General features: G+C 37.8%; 1 protein-coding gene across 13 annotated transcripts in view; it reads left to right on the top strand.

The window, feature by feature from the left end:
- The window catches only part of ATF7IP (activating transcription factor 7 interacting protein), an 82,605-nt gene that overhangs the window by 22,881 nt on the left and 43,671 nt on the right, over window positions 1–16,053 (top strand). For 10 of the 13 annotated variants that reach the window (XM_071423089.1, XM_071423087.1, XM_071423088.1 and 7 more), the window contains one exon: window positions 13,953–15,001. In XM_071423089.1, coding sequence (XP_071279190.1) covers window positions 13,960–15,001 — 1,042 coding nt within the window. In that variant the 5' untranslated portion in view covers window positions 13,953–13,959. Of the gene's footprint in view, window positions 1–8,965; window positions 9,050–13,952; window positions 15,002–16,053 lie in introns of all 13 variants that reach the window. The other 3 variants (XM_071423080.1, XM_071423084.1, XM_071423085.1) reach the window with 1 other exon arrangement.

Here is a 16,053-nt window from a genome sequence, read left to right as displayed (position 1 = left end):
ATATTAGGTTTGTCATCTCTTATTTCAAATGGGTAATTAAGCACTTGCTTTTTTCGCTGATCATTTTAAGGTAATGATTTGAACAACTGTTGCCTGAAGTGCATGCATGATTCCACTTACTTAGTATTTCATAAAAACATAGCTATTTGCAGTTCTCATCACAAGAGTCTACACCTAATTATTAGCATTTCATCCTCTCCTCTTTCTTCCTCAATCATTACTTCATCCAAAGGGAGATGTCACAGTATTTAGGTAATGCAACAGAACCCTTTTAAGAAGACATTGAAGAGTACTTCTTAATGCTTAAGTGCTGCTTAATAAAGACAGGAGAGAATGGGACTCTGTGTATGGATATTGACAAAACTATTTAAGATGGTACTGCATAGCAGTGGTGGTGCTGATTTTGCTAGAGTTCTGAAAAGCTTGTTGCCTCTTTTGAATTTTATTACTGTATGCAAAGTGTGCAGAGTAGCTGTCCAGGGCATAGGATGCTGTCTTGTTGCATAGGAACCCCCTCTGGATTAGATGACAGTGTGGGCAGTCTCTCAAGGAGCAGTAACCTCATAGCAATATCATCTACAGAAATATGTTGACTGTGTGGATTTTTGCAGTCTTTTTTCATTTCCTGCCACTGTGACATCTGCTGCTTGATGTCTATGTATTGGTAGAGTCACTGAAGGTCATTTATATTTGTTCTTTTTTTGTAAGATAGAAGAACATGTATGGGATAGTGTGTCGCATTCCTTAACTGAGGGAGTTCAATCTCATATATCAGAGTAGTATTTACTCCATTGTAGAATAAATCTAGATAATAGGCTAATTGCTATGTGGTATGAATTTTTTTATATTCCTGTTAGTATGAAATTCTCTACTTCCTGTCCTTGCTGAACTTAGGTGGAGAAACCAGAAATCAGAAAAGGCAAGATGATTGCTGAATGTCTGTGGGATTTCTGTGGCACTTGTGGTGACTGTTGCTTGTCACATGCAAATATTCTAAGATATTTTATCTACACATAGATACTTAGAAAAGCATAGGAAGAAGGAATCTTCCCCCGCACCCCCTTTTCCCCTCTGAAAAATCTATTTTATCTATTTTTGCCTTTCATAAAACAGTTTTGAAAGGAGTGGAATGAGATGAGGTTATTTAAAGAATAAGTAGGATTCCAGTGAATATGCCAAAGTGGCAAATATCAAAATTGAGATGAAACTAAGATGTTGCTTAGCAACTGTGGTAGTCTCTGGTAGCCAGAGATGAATACACTGCTGCTGTAAAGTGAGTCTGTCTGAAGCAGGATTTCTAAAGAAATTACTTCATGAAATTTTATACCAATTCATTCCTCATTTTGGTGAACCCTTTAAATGCCTTTGTCAGGGATGGGAAACAAAAACCTGTCAGTAAAACTTATTTTGCAAATTTATGTTGTTCTAGAGATAAACAAGACTTTCTGCTAAGTATTTTGGTCTTATATTGCATAGTGTAGTAGCAATAAGCGCCAGCTTTCCTGTTCCTTGACTTGTCTTCACAATTGATGCAGGATTATACTGGATTAGTCATGCATGGGCTGCAGTTGCAGAATGGGGAGAAAAAAGTATTTCATTACATCTGAATAAGATAAATTGCTTTCAATATTTTTCCTCATTGTACCATATTTTGAAATCTAACTTCTTAGTTGTGAGCTGTTTCAGGCATTCTTCTGAAATGAAATTTTGCAGGTGAAAGCTGGGTTGTGATGGTCGAAACCCATGTATGAAAACAGTTCAAACTTGTGGGAATTTTAAGAGTGCTCATTTTAATCATGTACTGTAGGTGTGTGGAGCTTATACAAAAAATGTGTTGTATTGCATTGCACGTCAAGTTTATCCTGATTTTTTTCATGAGAATTCTTAGAATTAAAAAACCCACCCAAAAAGGCATTATGTTTCTTAAACGCACTTAAAGAATTTGTCCATTGCTTGGTGTTCCCTAGTCTGGACTTCCAAAAATAACCTTTCCCATGTCGAATTGGATTCTTGGGCCTTGCAGTGTACCTTGCCCTAAAATCAAACACATTCATAGCAGTTTCTGTTTGACATCCTGTTTGTCTACGTTGTTATTATGTATATTTATAAATAAGAGTTGAAAATAACTTTGTATGAGCCTGTTGAACCTGTTACTCTTTGCAGCGTCTTTAAATATATTTCTCTATATTTTTAGCAGCAGTATTTACTCAATGAATAGTTTATATTGCCACGTTAGATGACAAAGGGGTCCAAAAAAATGAATTGAAGAAAAATATGCGAAATGAGCCACTCATTCTATTGGTAGACCAAAGAAGGGGAAGTGAGGTGCTTGGAATTCATATCTCAGGTGTGATAAAAGTATCTTATATGAATTAGAAATTAAGTTTCAGAAACAATCTTGCTTTAGCTGTATGAATTTTTTTGCATATCTGATCAGACGTAGGAAACAAGATGAATTTGATTTCTGGGAGGAAACTGCCTTAAGGATAAGTTCAGTTATGCTTATTTCAGCCTGATGATCTATTGTTTCCATATATTTTTTAGCTTCCATATACAAGAATTACATTTAAAGCCCTATACAAATAAAACTAGATCCTCAAGTTCACAACCTAATTACCATTTTAGATTTCTCTTATTATAAGCCATCTGATCATGTTTTCCTCAACTGTATGTATCTCTATAAATACAAAATGCATGAAGCTTATAAAGGGTCTATGTACATAATATATTCAAAGAAGAGCAGTGTTCTGTTGTTGTTTTTTAATTACTTAGCTTATTAGTAGAAGATGGCTTATCTTGAAAGGTACCTTCTCAACTATGCAATTACTGCTCTCTTGCTGAACATGTAACAGTTCTTCAGAAGACTGGTGGAGTAGTCATCTGACCACCTTTAAAAGTCCCATTTTAGAGGGGTTTTAATATCTTGACAGCTAATATGGATTTTCTGTTAATGAAATCAGTTGTACAGCTTAGTTCATAGAATATCTTAGATTGGAAACAACCTTAAAAGATCATGTGATCTGGTCTTTCTTGGGAAAGAGAGCCTAGATGAGATTATCTGGTATCCTGTCCAATTGCATCTTGAAAACTTCTAGTGATGGGGATTTTGCCACATCCTTCGGGAGGTTGTTTCAATCAATCATGTTCTCCTTGTTAACAAAGAAAAAGAAAAAAAAAGAGAAAAGCATCTGTCTTATATTGACACACAAGTCTTGTATTTTCCTGATTTTTTACCCACCAACTGATTTCAGCCAAACTTTAGCCCCACTCTGGTAAAAAAAAAAAAAGGATTTTCCCATCAACTGTGTATTTACTTTCAGGACATTACTCTCATCTTCCTGTGTTTAAATAGCTTTGTTTTTCAGAGTATGTGAGTTGACAAGAATTATTAGCATTAGGTGTAAGCATCTCAGAAATGAACATACTGTGCTTTGTTGCTTGAGGTGCTACTGATATAGGTCAATACAACTGTGTCACTTAAAACTGGTGTGGCATCATTTCAAAACTTACTCCTACTGGTATTGAATTTAGAAGTCGCACCACAAGGTGATAATGAGAAAAGAGTGTCTCTTATATGGTAACAATTAAATCTAGAATAGTGCATTTTGTCTCCTAATGAGTCAGGGAAATGGAATACAGCAAGATCATACGTCTGCTGTCTATGCAGTAAGTATGGTGAGTAGGTGGGTGTGGCAAAGGTTCTAGAAAGGAAGAATACAGTAAGAACTGGTACCCTTTCAGGCTACATTTTGTCATTAAAATCCCTTTCAAAGCTATTTCCGTTTTACTTATAATTTATTTCTATGATTGGAACTACATAAAGAAATCGTAGGTTTGTTTACTTCCTGCTTCCTGTTTCTTGGGCAGCTTAGCAAAGAATTGTATCTGGTAATCTGTGTCTCTAGAGCTTGTTCCAGATATGCTGAAGTTAAAGAATCATCCATGCAATGGTTGTTTACATCTTAGCTTATTAAACATTTAAAGGACCTTTTGGGTGGCATATCGGGTAATTTTTGTTACAAGTCTTTACAAATGTGAGATGTGACAAATCTTTGCCTAAGAGTAAATACAGAAAAATAATTGTCCACCCACTGACCCAAGTGAATTTAATCTGCCCTTATAGACTTTTACTAGAATAAGTCTTACTCTGGTTGCATGCTTTGTACTGTAAGAAATTGACTGCCATAGAACTTTATTAGAAAGCAACTATTTATCATTGTAAAAATATGAATTACATGTATTATCTGGGATCTTCAGCATATGAATACAATATGTTACCAGTACTAAAAATGTACCTTTTTTTCCATTCTTCTTCTGTATTTAGTAATGAATAGAAGGTTAGGTTGGCATTTTCTTTTCTAGTTCCCATCATTTCACAACATTAGCTTCCTTTGGAAAACATTTAGCATCTGATAAATGAAAAAATGTCTTGTGGTAGGAGACAGTTTGTAGTAAAATGCATTAGGAGGGGCTAATGAACATCTATGCAGTAAGCTATCCTTCCTTTAAGAATGCTTGCGACAAACAGTCCTCACACTAGGTACAGGTAATAAAGTTTGAGTAAACTGTAATTTACACAAAAAAATTTGTGTGTTTTGGTCTGTTGGGTGGTGGTGATGGTAGGGTTTTCCCCCTAATTTTATTTTGAGGCTTTTTTATGCACCTTTTTTTGTCTAATTTCACTTGCTTCATATTGGGATTTCTGTTTAATTTTTGTGATTCTGTTTTGTTGAGTTACTCAGAAGATACCAACTGTCTTCAGTAATCTTTGTGACCAACCACCTGCTTTGGCCACTTTTTTTCCTGATCTCGTTATTTAATTGCGACAGAGAAAATACTGTTTTTTCATTCTAGCAGTGCTTGTGTGCATTTCATGTATCAGATGGCACCTTTCAGGCTGCCCAAGAGCTAGGTTAGACAGTGTACGTGTCCTGTGTGCACTGGCTGCTTCATTCACCTTACCATGTTGGCGTTCACCTGCCTTTACCCATTCCATGAAACAGAAACCTGGGGGTGGATGTGTTGAATAGAACGGTGTGGGAACCTCTTTACTTGCTTCTGCTGCAGTCAGAAGAGTTTATGCTATCAGTTTCGGTGAAAATGAAATTATGGTTGAAGTCATAAAATTATGTACATGTAGATTACTGCTGGAATTACTATCATAGAACGTGTACGTATATAGCATCTTTAAGATTTTGCATTTTGGGGACTTCATTTTGTATCTAAATTTTATTCCTAAAATGCCTTCTCTATTGACAGAGTTTCTTTTCTTAGTTTATCCTGCTTGCCCTTCCAAATCCCACACAGTCTTTAGTTTCAAGTGGAGGAATGGTACAGATGTTTCTGGTGAGGTGTGATTAACAAGGGGTAACTCAGGAGCCAAGAACTTCGTGTGGGAGTCCACATCTAGTAAGGATTAGGTGGCATTTGTCGCAGGTGTTGTGGATTACTCCATTGCCATCTCACCAAACCGACAATGGGGTATTACAGTCAGAAAGATGGTTTCTGTTCCAGCTTGCCTAGAAACGAAAGTGAGAAAGAAGATAGTATGCAGATTATAATAGTTTGTTTTGATTTAAAAAGAGAATTACTTCAGAATTTATTGTTGTCATTCAAGAAGCCCCACGGAAGCCCGGAGGGAGCTGAGTGCGCCGTGCCCGCCCGTAACGTCACGTTAGGGTGGCTGCGCGTGCCTTGGCCCCTCGCGTTGGCCGCGCCGCGCTCCCGCCCCGCTGCGGGGCCGCTCCCAGCAGCAGCGCGGGCTATTTTTAGCCTGTTGCCAGGCAGATTTGGTTCATGCAAAGCAGCTCTGCGGCAGCCAATCCCGAGCGGGTATGCAAATCTCTGGCAGTCCTCGGCATCGGGTAGAGCCGACAAGAGGACAAGATGGCTGCCGAAGTGCTGCCTTGGCCTGCCTCAGACACGGATAGAAAACTCAAAATTTCATGTGGGAAACGGGGAATATCCTCCCTGCCCCGAACAGCTCCGAGTCCCCACGAGGCTTCAGTTTATGGAAGAGCTGGTTTCCTGGCGCCCTGGCAGCATGCCCCTTCAATCCTGTGTGCGGGCCAGGCAGCGTGCGCTGCCCCTGCCACAAATGGTGTCTTTCCCGGGGGAAACCCTCCCAACACCCAGCTTACCAACTGCTGGTTCAGTTCCACTTTAAACTTGCTTTTTAAACGCAATCTTTGCAAAAACACTTCATAAAAGCTGCTTATATGTGTGGCTAACACTTAGTAATGTTTCAATGCAGGATTGCCTCCTTTGTTGCAAGTTTTCTTTTCACTTCTGCTTCTTGTGGCATTTGAGAAGTGACTCTTGGGATCACTGTCAGCATCAGGTAGCTCACCTCTGAATTCTGATGTCACTGAGCTGCCAGTTGGAAATCCAAGGTTACATCGCCACAGCTAGCTGCATATGTGATACAGGAACTAATCTAGACAATAGACTGTTCAGGGTAAATATGTCTGGTTTTTCATTACAGTAGTGTTAATCTGCATTTTATCTAACAGAAGACAAGGGATGCAAATGTGCATATGTTAGTGATATCGTGTGAAAGTGTTAGCCTGTTGAAATACTGAAAATTATACATTTAAAATTTATAAAGAATTTCCTTATGAAAGGAAAGAAATGTATTTTATAATGCCTAGAAAAGCTTAAGCATGATCAGAACATCTTGCCTTTTTTTCTGAGATTGTTCTTTTTTCACAGAGTGTCTCATATTTTTTCATCTACATGTGCATAAACAATTAATTTAGGCTGTTCAGGTTTAAACTTTGGAATATCAGAAGTTGAGTAAGTTTTTTGTTGTAGATGTGTTTTGGCAGTTGCTGACCATATCTATGGAATTATTAGGTCCTACTCATATTCAAGGATAATGGAAATTCAAGCTGTTTATCTTATGCCAGAGATGAAACTGTAATCTGAGACAGTGTATATTAATATTTATCAAATGTATCTTTAAATGCACAAATTCAACTTCACAGTCTGTAAATATTTTTTTAATTTAAAAAAACCCAACTTCTTTAGAGTTTTAGCTTGTGCTAAAAAAATCATTCTGTAAGAAAGCTGAATTTTGCTGTTACCACTGTTTAAAACAGCAGGATTTGTTTAGTGTTTGGAGATGTCACAGCTGAATTGAAAGCTGATGTTTTGAGTTGTTGATAAAAGTTGGAATCTTTAACACTTGTGGGAAGTAAGAAAACATGTTATCGCAGCCTTGTTGCTCTGGCTGAGTTCCAGTCATGTAGTTTTATTAGTTTAATAAACTAAGTAGCTGTTAAAATTCAGTATACAGAAAAAGATAAAGTTTTTCTTGGAGAATCAGCCTAAGCTCTGTGTGCTAAATAGTGGGTGTTTCTAAAGGACTTGAGTTGCTTGTAAAAGTTGCATAGGAGAGACTCTCCACTTGTTTTCCATTCTTCCATGTTCCAAAGAATGCAGTTATCTAGGCATAAAGTGATGAACATTTAAGAGCAACTGTGCAAAACCAGCAGCAGATGAAATATCTTAGCCAGGTAAATAGACCTGTCAGTCATTTTTGTCCCATGAGGAATTCATTTTTCCCACAAGGCATCAAAGCATCATGGGGGGAAAAAAATCTCACAAGTTTGGTATCAGAAATAGATAAATGAGCCAGTGTCAGAGGGGGTATTATCCTCTGAGGTAGAGGAGACACAAGAGCAGTGCTTAACTTACTGTGATGTCAACGTGATGAGAGCATAGTTCAGGTTAGTACATGACGCTATCACATATACAATAAACAAGACCAACCTCTTTGAAATTGTACTGTGAGTTTACTCTGGTTTAAGAAGGCTTTAACCATGTAGGTGCCTGTTTTTCTTAGGCAGCAATACATATGTGGCCCTAATGTTTTGCTGAATTTCAGAAGGCAGTTTTCTGCAAATGTGGGGGAGATTGGCTTCTCCTTTCAAGACAGAAGTCATACTGCAGTCATGAAAAAACACCAAATTTCTGTTGGAATACTAAAGAAGGCAGCGGTACTGCATAGGATGTGAAGAAAGGAACGTTTTCCAGATGCTATACTTAAACCCAGGTTGGATCTCAAGAGGTTTTTCTGATTCAGCATTCAATATGGCAGGAATTCAGTGATCGCCTGACAATGCTCCCGCGCATTAAACAGCTGTTCCTTATGGCGGCTGTGCTCCCGCACTCGTGGGTCAGCGCTGTTGTGCAGCTGCAGGTCTCGGACGGAAAGCCCTTGGCTTTCTATAGCGCCCTTTGGAAAATCCCGCTCCTTTAAGGCGCGCCCCCGCGCTCGTGCCCGCGCCCGACGTCTGCCGCGTGGGCTTGTTGCTGGGTGGAATTTCAGGCGCTCCCGTCTGATTGGCTGCCGCGCGGCCGCTCCGTTCGGCCAATGGGAGGCGGGCCTGCCCGTCCGACCTGTCGCTGCGCGGGCTGCGGCCGGCGGGGCCCCGCGGGCGCCCTCTGGGGAGCGGCCGCGCCACTGCAGGGCTCCGCCGCAGGGGAGCGTGCCTCGCTCCCCGCTCTGCGAGCCGCAGCGCTTGGGGATGTGGCGGGAGCAATTGAGCCGAAGGGGGTTTTAATTACAGCTCACCTTGTTCTGCTATGTGTGCGCACTAGGTGAAATAGGGCAGGATGGTGACGTAATTTTTTTTCCTAGAAAATGGTGTATTTTTCTCCCTTCTCTCAGCTAACACTAACATAAGTTCAGCCTAAAAAGGACAAAAACTGAAATTGTCTGTGGTGTGCTAGAAGAGCTATTATTTGCACATACAATAATCATGTGATTTCTATTTTGTTTATTACATTTAAAAACAAAGGCACAGTTGTATGTGGAGCTCAGTAAGCTGGTGGTGTGTATTCCATTCAGGCAGATCAGTAGACTTGTATTATTGATAGAAAACCAAATTATTGATGCATTATTTAATTACGTCTTTTATAAGAATAGGTCTCAAGATTTTTTTTCTTTCTTTGAAGATAGTTCATAAATTTCTGACAACTTATATCAAAATTACTATGGAGGATTTCAACTGACAACTACTTTTTATCAACCACTACTTAAAAGGTAGGTTTTATTCACCACTTTCATTCTCTGGAAGTCTCCATCTAGAACACAATACTCATGACCATTTGCTGCTTCACTTTCTTTGATTTGACTATGCTACGTTTTAAGTAGGCTTGCACATTTGAGTGCTGATGTTCATTATCAGTGAATTTTACTTCTTCATGTAGTTCTTGTGCTTTGACAAACGTTTTATGGTTGTGGCGCATTTGGCTGGTGCTGCATGCCCTCGAGGAGCCCTTTGCTGGTGCTGTTCTAGACCCATGATGTTATGCAAACCCCATTATGCACTATTGTTCAGATTGCAGCTTCTCCCTCTCCACCCCCCCTCATTTTTCCATGACCTTCCCTTTGTCTGCTGCCTGTCACTAGGCAGGATTCAGGCAGCTCCATGCTGATTGGCTTCTCTTTCTGAGCCGCTCATGGGCTGCTTACCTGAGCACATGATCATAGGCTGATACATACCAGCTAATACAATCCTTTCTTGCTTTAGAGCTGTGGTCTCTTTACAGAGTAAGAATAATAAAAAATGAAGAAATAGAGGGAAAAAGGCTCAGAAAAGAGACCTTCCCACATTCGTAGCTGCACTAGCATGTTTTATGCCATTTAGCACACATTTCATCATGAGAAGAATTTCTAAATTTTGGAGGGAGTCGCCTAATGATGTGTTCATGTCTCACGTGACTAATTACATATGACTTTAAAGCTTAAAATGATAGAGGGAGGTTTTGTATCTAAACAAATGAACACAGTGTGTACGTTGGCCTGTCAAAATTGTTGACTTTAATAAAACAAAAAAATCAGCCCAAAGCTTCTGTCCTTATTTACAGCATTTAACCCTTACACAGGTAGCTGTACATGCTGGAGTCATTTTGTGCTGATGCATACAAAAGCCATTCTTTGAAATAAAAGGTGCTACTCTGTTGGCTTGGTGCCTGGGCCGTTGGGTTCCTCCTTGTTTCTTGGTCACAGGATGAGTAAAAAAAGAAAATACCCAAGCATCAGACAAGGGAGGTGTTTAACAAACATAGCTAAACTTCATGTTGTTAACTATAAAGGGAGACTACCAAAATGCATTCATTTAGAATAGTAGTAGCTTGGTGAGTTTTGTTTGAAGGTAAAATGTCCGAATCCATGTAATTTGCTCTGTTGCTCCCTGAAGGGGTGCACCTTGCCCCTTTGAAAGACTGGAAACCAGTATGTATCAAATGGTGGCTGACTGGCTTACTCTGGTGTGACCAAGCCTGTCTGGACTGGCTACCAGTTGATTTGTTTCTTTTACACTCAGATCTCACATGAGTCTGTTCTTTGGCTGCACTGTGCTCCCTTGTGGGTATGGCTGGAAATGCTTAAAGACTGGTCTGCCCTTAGAAGATATTTTAAAACATCATTTTCAAAGATGAACCCAAAACACTGGTTCGTCTCATCTATGCTTTTAATTTTGTCACAGTAGTTTTTATGGAATATTTTGGTTGCTTTAACCAAATAGTCTTTGGTTTCAAAAGACTGTGGGATTGAGCAGGAAAATGTGCATGAGTTACTCCCATAACGATTTAACAATGGAATTTTGAGAAGCCTCTATTTCCTACAGGTTCTTTCTAGAACTGTGTTCATGCTTTGTTTTTAACTAGATTTTGGATAATATCCGAAAATAAAAAGTGAACAGAATTTTTAAATATATAAGCAATTCAAGTTCATCCATTTTTTTTTTCAATAAAAAGTAAGGGTGCATCAATATAAAGGGATTCTGATGTTTGAATTTTTTTAAGACTGCTCTTCTTGGCAAATGTAAAAAGAAGTGTCCTTTATTTTCTTTGTATTTACTCTGTATTAAAAATGTTAATGAAAAACTGCTTAGATGACTTAAGGAAATTAGAACAGCAAATATTAATTTATTTTAAGTTATATGGTTATTCAAGTGATGCACTTATTTGATTTTAAGACATCTGTAAATGTTACATTAATTTGTTAGTGTATTTTCTGGTCATAGGAAAAGTAGGACTGTGAATTTTGTAATATATTTTGCAAACTCTGGGTAATGCCTATAAAAGAAAACACTGCAGGCTGGGAGATCGAACTGTCCTATTGTAACTTTGATGCAGAGGCCCTGTTCTTGTACTGTGCTACCAGAGGGTTCTCATTAGTGGCTCATCTATTAGGAGTTCTTGGACTTGTTCAATGTTAGCCAAGCCTGATTTCTTTTTCCAAATTTCCTTTACAAGATAAAAATCTGTAACAGCATGTGTGTTGGTTGTAGGGGTTTATATGAATGAAGGGGTTGATATCATGTGAATATGTCTGCCTTCCATTCTGAGTTCTTGGGAAAACAGATGGGATGTGCTTTCTGTACTTTCAGGTCTAAAATTCTTGCATTAAATGTATTCTCTTCTGAAGGAATATGAAGAAATTTTAGTTAGGGTGTAGACAGCTCTGGAAAGGCATTAACAGCTCACCTGGAGTTCTTAAGTCATCTGACTGAAAATGGTTGTGATGAGAACCATTTTTCAACTCAAGTAAACTGGTGTTTCAGATCAGTGTTTCTGTAGGCATTGTGTTTTGCTCCCACTAGTGGCAATGCAATAGTAGACAATCCAGTTCAGAAAATCTAGGTCAGAATGGCAGAAAATCATCATAATGGTATTATTGCAAGTTCATAAATAGACCTGATACAACTTTGTGTCAAAATTTGTTCATCTGTTCCTGAGGTGTGAGTCAAACTGTTAAGTGCTATCAGTAACACAAATCTGAGGATTCTAGATTGTTTTGCAGAAAAGACCTCAAAAGGGTAAGGGAATCTCAGTGCTAAGTTAAAAGGAAATATTAAAAATTGCTTTGTCCCTGTTTTTGTCAGGTCGTGTTAACTAAGTACGAAATAAGCCTTAGAATTGTAAAGTAAGGTACATCATGATTGTGGGGTTTATAGTAGCATTCATATTGTACTTTAGAATATATATTCTTACCTTACAATGTAGAATATTGTAGTTAGGGATAAACGTTAAATAATTTTCTTCACAAAAAATTGTTCCAAATAAACTAGGAAAGATCCAGCAAACCCAAATGATAGGAGCTGAAGCATGTGACCCATGATGAGATGCTGAAGGAGTTCAACAGCTTCAGTCTGCTGAAGAGGAGGCTACAGGGCAATCTTAGCATTGCCTGAGTAAAACTTGTAGATGAGGTCGGCTACAAAATGGAGTGGAGCCATTGTTATTTAGAGGCTGTGGCATCTGTATTCTGAATTTTGCAGCTTGGTTCATACAATTGTCAAATATCCTGAGTTGTAAGGGACCCACAGGGATTGAGTTCAGCTCCTCAGGTGGCACAGGACACCACCAAGAATCATTCCACCTGCCCAAGAGGGTTGTCCAAATGCTCTTGAGTTTGCGGCTACACAAAACTGTCATTGATCTGAGCGAGTGTTGGCAGTAGTCCTGCTTTCTTTTCCCAAAAAAATTTTAAAATAGTTTATATCCAACCTGAATAGACAAAATGCAATATATTTGTTAATTTCTTAGCTCTGTAAATGGAAATTAATTGGGAGGTGACGCAAAATGAATCATACTAAGTATTTAAAGTGCATCCTTTGCCTAATAATTCTTCTGTGTCAGTGTTATAAACATTTGTCTGTCTGGTCCTTGTGGGCAAAAAAGTCACATTGAGATAACTGTCTGATGATTTTTCTCTTTTAATTACTGTTAATGTAATTTTTGTATGTTTTTGAGAAACTTATAAAGCTGTATGCTTGATGGGAGTAACTTTATGGTGGTTTGTAGCTTCAGCAGACCTAAATTGGTTAGCACCAGCTGATTCAAGATCTTGGTTGTTGAGTTACATTTAGAATATAGAAACTTTCTTAGCTGCCTCCTGCTTCTGAACATTATCTTATGTAATGCTTTAAAACTAGACCATTAAGCAGGACCACATGGGGGAAAACATATATTTAAAAGATCCCTATGGATTTGTTTTGTTTAATGAAAACAGATGAAATCAGATTTTGGTGTATTTCAACAAAATCATTATAGCTTCCTAGGTAATGCTGGATTTAACTCCATGTTTTGATTTGATGAAATAGATTTTCTAACATTTTTCTTACACTTTTCGTAAACATTTATATTTTTCTTCATACTTGTGTGGGTGGATGGAATGAATATAACTGTTGAGGGCAAACCCACCAGTTTTCCTTGAAAGAGGGAGTTTTTCTACAAGGCGCTCCTAAAGCTCCTATAGCTGTAGTTTTTATGGTCTCAAATAGTCTTAGTATTCAGTTTGTATACTACAAACTGAATGAAAGTGGTCTAAAAATCCAAGTTCATTTAACCATTGTATAGATGTGGAGGATGAAAGTCTATTGTATTTATGCAGAAAAAAGTATCTTAATGATGCATTGAGAAATTCTTTGTATATAATGAAGTTTTCTTGAAAGTGATTTGATTAAAAAATCTTGTCATTTACTCCAGTTATTAATTCTCTTTGTAACTTATGAAATTAAATATATTTGGAAGGATGGAAATATTCTTCAGTGGATCTTCAATGGATCTATCAGTTTCCATTTATTTTTACCTTTTGATGAGAAGAGAGGCTGCTGGCTCTTACCTTAGTATAACATCTATTTTTATTGGATTCTATGAGACAAGTGGTCTAAAATGTGTAGTTAGAATATTACTGCATGATGTCTTAGTGTGACCTCTGTGACCTTTGCATAAATGTGTTTGTGCAGCATATTGAGAAACTTGGATTCACTTTTTGGTAAGTCAGATGAAGTGTTGACAGGTGTTTCTTTGTTTTTGTCAGTAGCATTTCAACTGGTTTACTTTAAAATGTGCTAAATGTTATAGTCTTTCTTAGTAGCAGTGTAATATGACAATGATAAATCTTAATCTTCACGGTTCTTTCTGAATTTTTTAAGGGCTAAGATGGATAGCACAGAGGAACCTCAGAAAAAAGTCTTTAAAGCACGAAAAACCATGAGAGTAAGTGATCGGCAACAACTTGAAGCTGTCTATAAGGTTAAAGAGGAGCTGTTGAAGACAACTGAAGTGAAACTGTTGAATGGAAAACATGAGAATGGTGACTCTGATATAAATTCCCTTTTAAGCAATACAGATAGTACAGAAGTCAAGAAAGAAATTAATGGTGTGGTTGACTTGTGTGTGAACTCTGAAGAAGGAAGAACAGATTGTGATGAAATTAGTGAGACCAAAAGCCCTGAAAGTAGGGCAGGAAACATGGCCAATGACATAGAATCCAAACCTCTAGTGCTGTCTTCAGAAAATGTTACTCTTGAACAAGCTAAAGATACTGACATTGCAGTAAAATGTGAGGCTGAAAATGGAGTTGGTAGCAGTAAAGATAACTTCCATGAAGAAAATAATAAAAAAGATCATTTGGACCAAAGAAAGAATGATATGCCATTGGAAGGTGAAAGTAAACCAGTCTGTGATATTAGTGACTCTTCTGAAGAGAAGGGAGAAACAAGTTATTTACCTGTTAATTCCAGTTCATCTGGTGATGAAAAGAGGACTGAAGAAGTAACTCCTGAAGAGGTTGTTGGAGAAGCAGCCATCTCTAGCAGTATGGAAGCTGACGAGGAAAAACAAGAAGGCAGTGCAGGACCTGCAGAAACCACTGTTTCAAAGACAGTAGATGAGCCAAGTGAAAGTATCTTGGACAATGCAGACTCTATGGAAACAGATGACATTATTCCAATTCTGGAAAAACTAGCCCCTGCTGAAGATGATCTGAGCTGTTTTTCTAAAAGTTCTCTGCTTCCAGTGGATGACACAGTCCCAGATTTAGAAGAGAAAATAGACAATTGTTTGGGTTCACCATCCAAGCAGGAAAGCAATGAAAGTCTGCCAAAAGAGGCTTTCTTAGTACTGTCTGATGAAGATGATCCCTGTGATGAGAAGGAGGAACTTGTTGAAGGGATATTGCCAAACAAGTCAAGTCTTCCAGGTAAGAGTTTTCTAAATCGTTCATTTCCATTCAAGTTTGGGATTTTGTTCATTTCTTAGAATGACACACTTGTGTCAGGTTTCTAAATCAAAGAGGCAATCTTACCCACCAATGATGTTATGGAGTCATAGTTTTTAAGGGTGGTATTTGAGGCACAGGAAAAAGACTTTGCACTGAAAAATGGTCATCTTCCAGATTTGGAAGATGACCATTTGATTTTGATTTTTTTTTAATTTGTTTTGGATTTTGGTTTTAGGGTTTGTTGTTTTTTTGTTGGTTTGCTTTGGGTTTTTTTCATACTCTCTAAATTTGGGTGCCAACTTGGATGAGGTAGTGGGTAGAAAAAGAGTAAAGATGAGTAATTGTCAGAGAAGGAACAGAAGGATTTGGGAGAAGAGGAACTGCATTCATTTACTGCTTTCACAGGGAAGGAAGTATTTCAGCTTTCTTTAGCATGCAAATAAATGATAAGGAAAATATGCATATAATCCAGATGTGCCTCATCTTCTCTTTTAACTTTTTTTTTCCCCACTGAAAGACAATATTGGAAAAGTTGAATGAAAAATGCATATCATGTACTGTTTTTATATTATATAGCTTTTATTCATTTAACTCAGTGGTTTTTATCTAAGTTTTCTTTGACTATGGCAACTGATTGATGCTTTTAGATGTTAAGTGTGGAATCTCTTCATGTAGTTAGCAGAACATTTTTTCTAAGTTAAACTCAATGGATGTCCTTTGTAGTATACTGTTTAATACAGTTTTGTAAGCTTTTTTCTTTTTGATAATGGACAGTCATTGTTGTACTATTGCACTTCTGAAAATAAAACAGATGAATAGTTTACAAATAAGTTGACAGTGTTCTTTTATATGTAATTAAGAGAGATGTTTCAGATTATCTTGGAGATGGAATTATTTTGTTGGGTTTTTTTCATCGCCCTCTTCTCCCCAGCACCTTCCCCCCCACCTTGCCCCTATATAGCTTTTATTTATATGCTTATTTAGGCATTAGCTGTTGTCAATGAGATTGAAAAAGTGATACCATTGTTCTG

Source organism: Agelaius tricolor, unplaced genomic scaffold (assembly GCF_023055355.1).
Source record: "Agelaius tricolor isolate 1412-34295 unplaced genomic scaffold, bAgeTri1.0.p SCAF_3, whole genome shotgun sequence".
NCBI lineage: Eukaryota > Metazoa > Chordata > Aves > Passeriformes > Icteridae > Agelaius > Agelaius tricolor.
The sequence above is the reverse complement of the archived record's forward strand: the minus strand, read 5'-3'. Positions and strand labels throughout refer to the sequence as shown.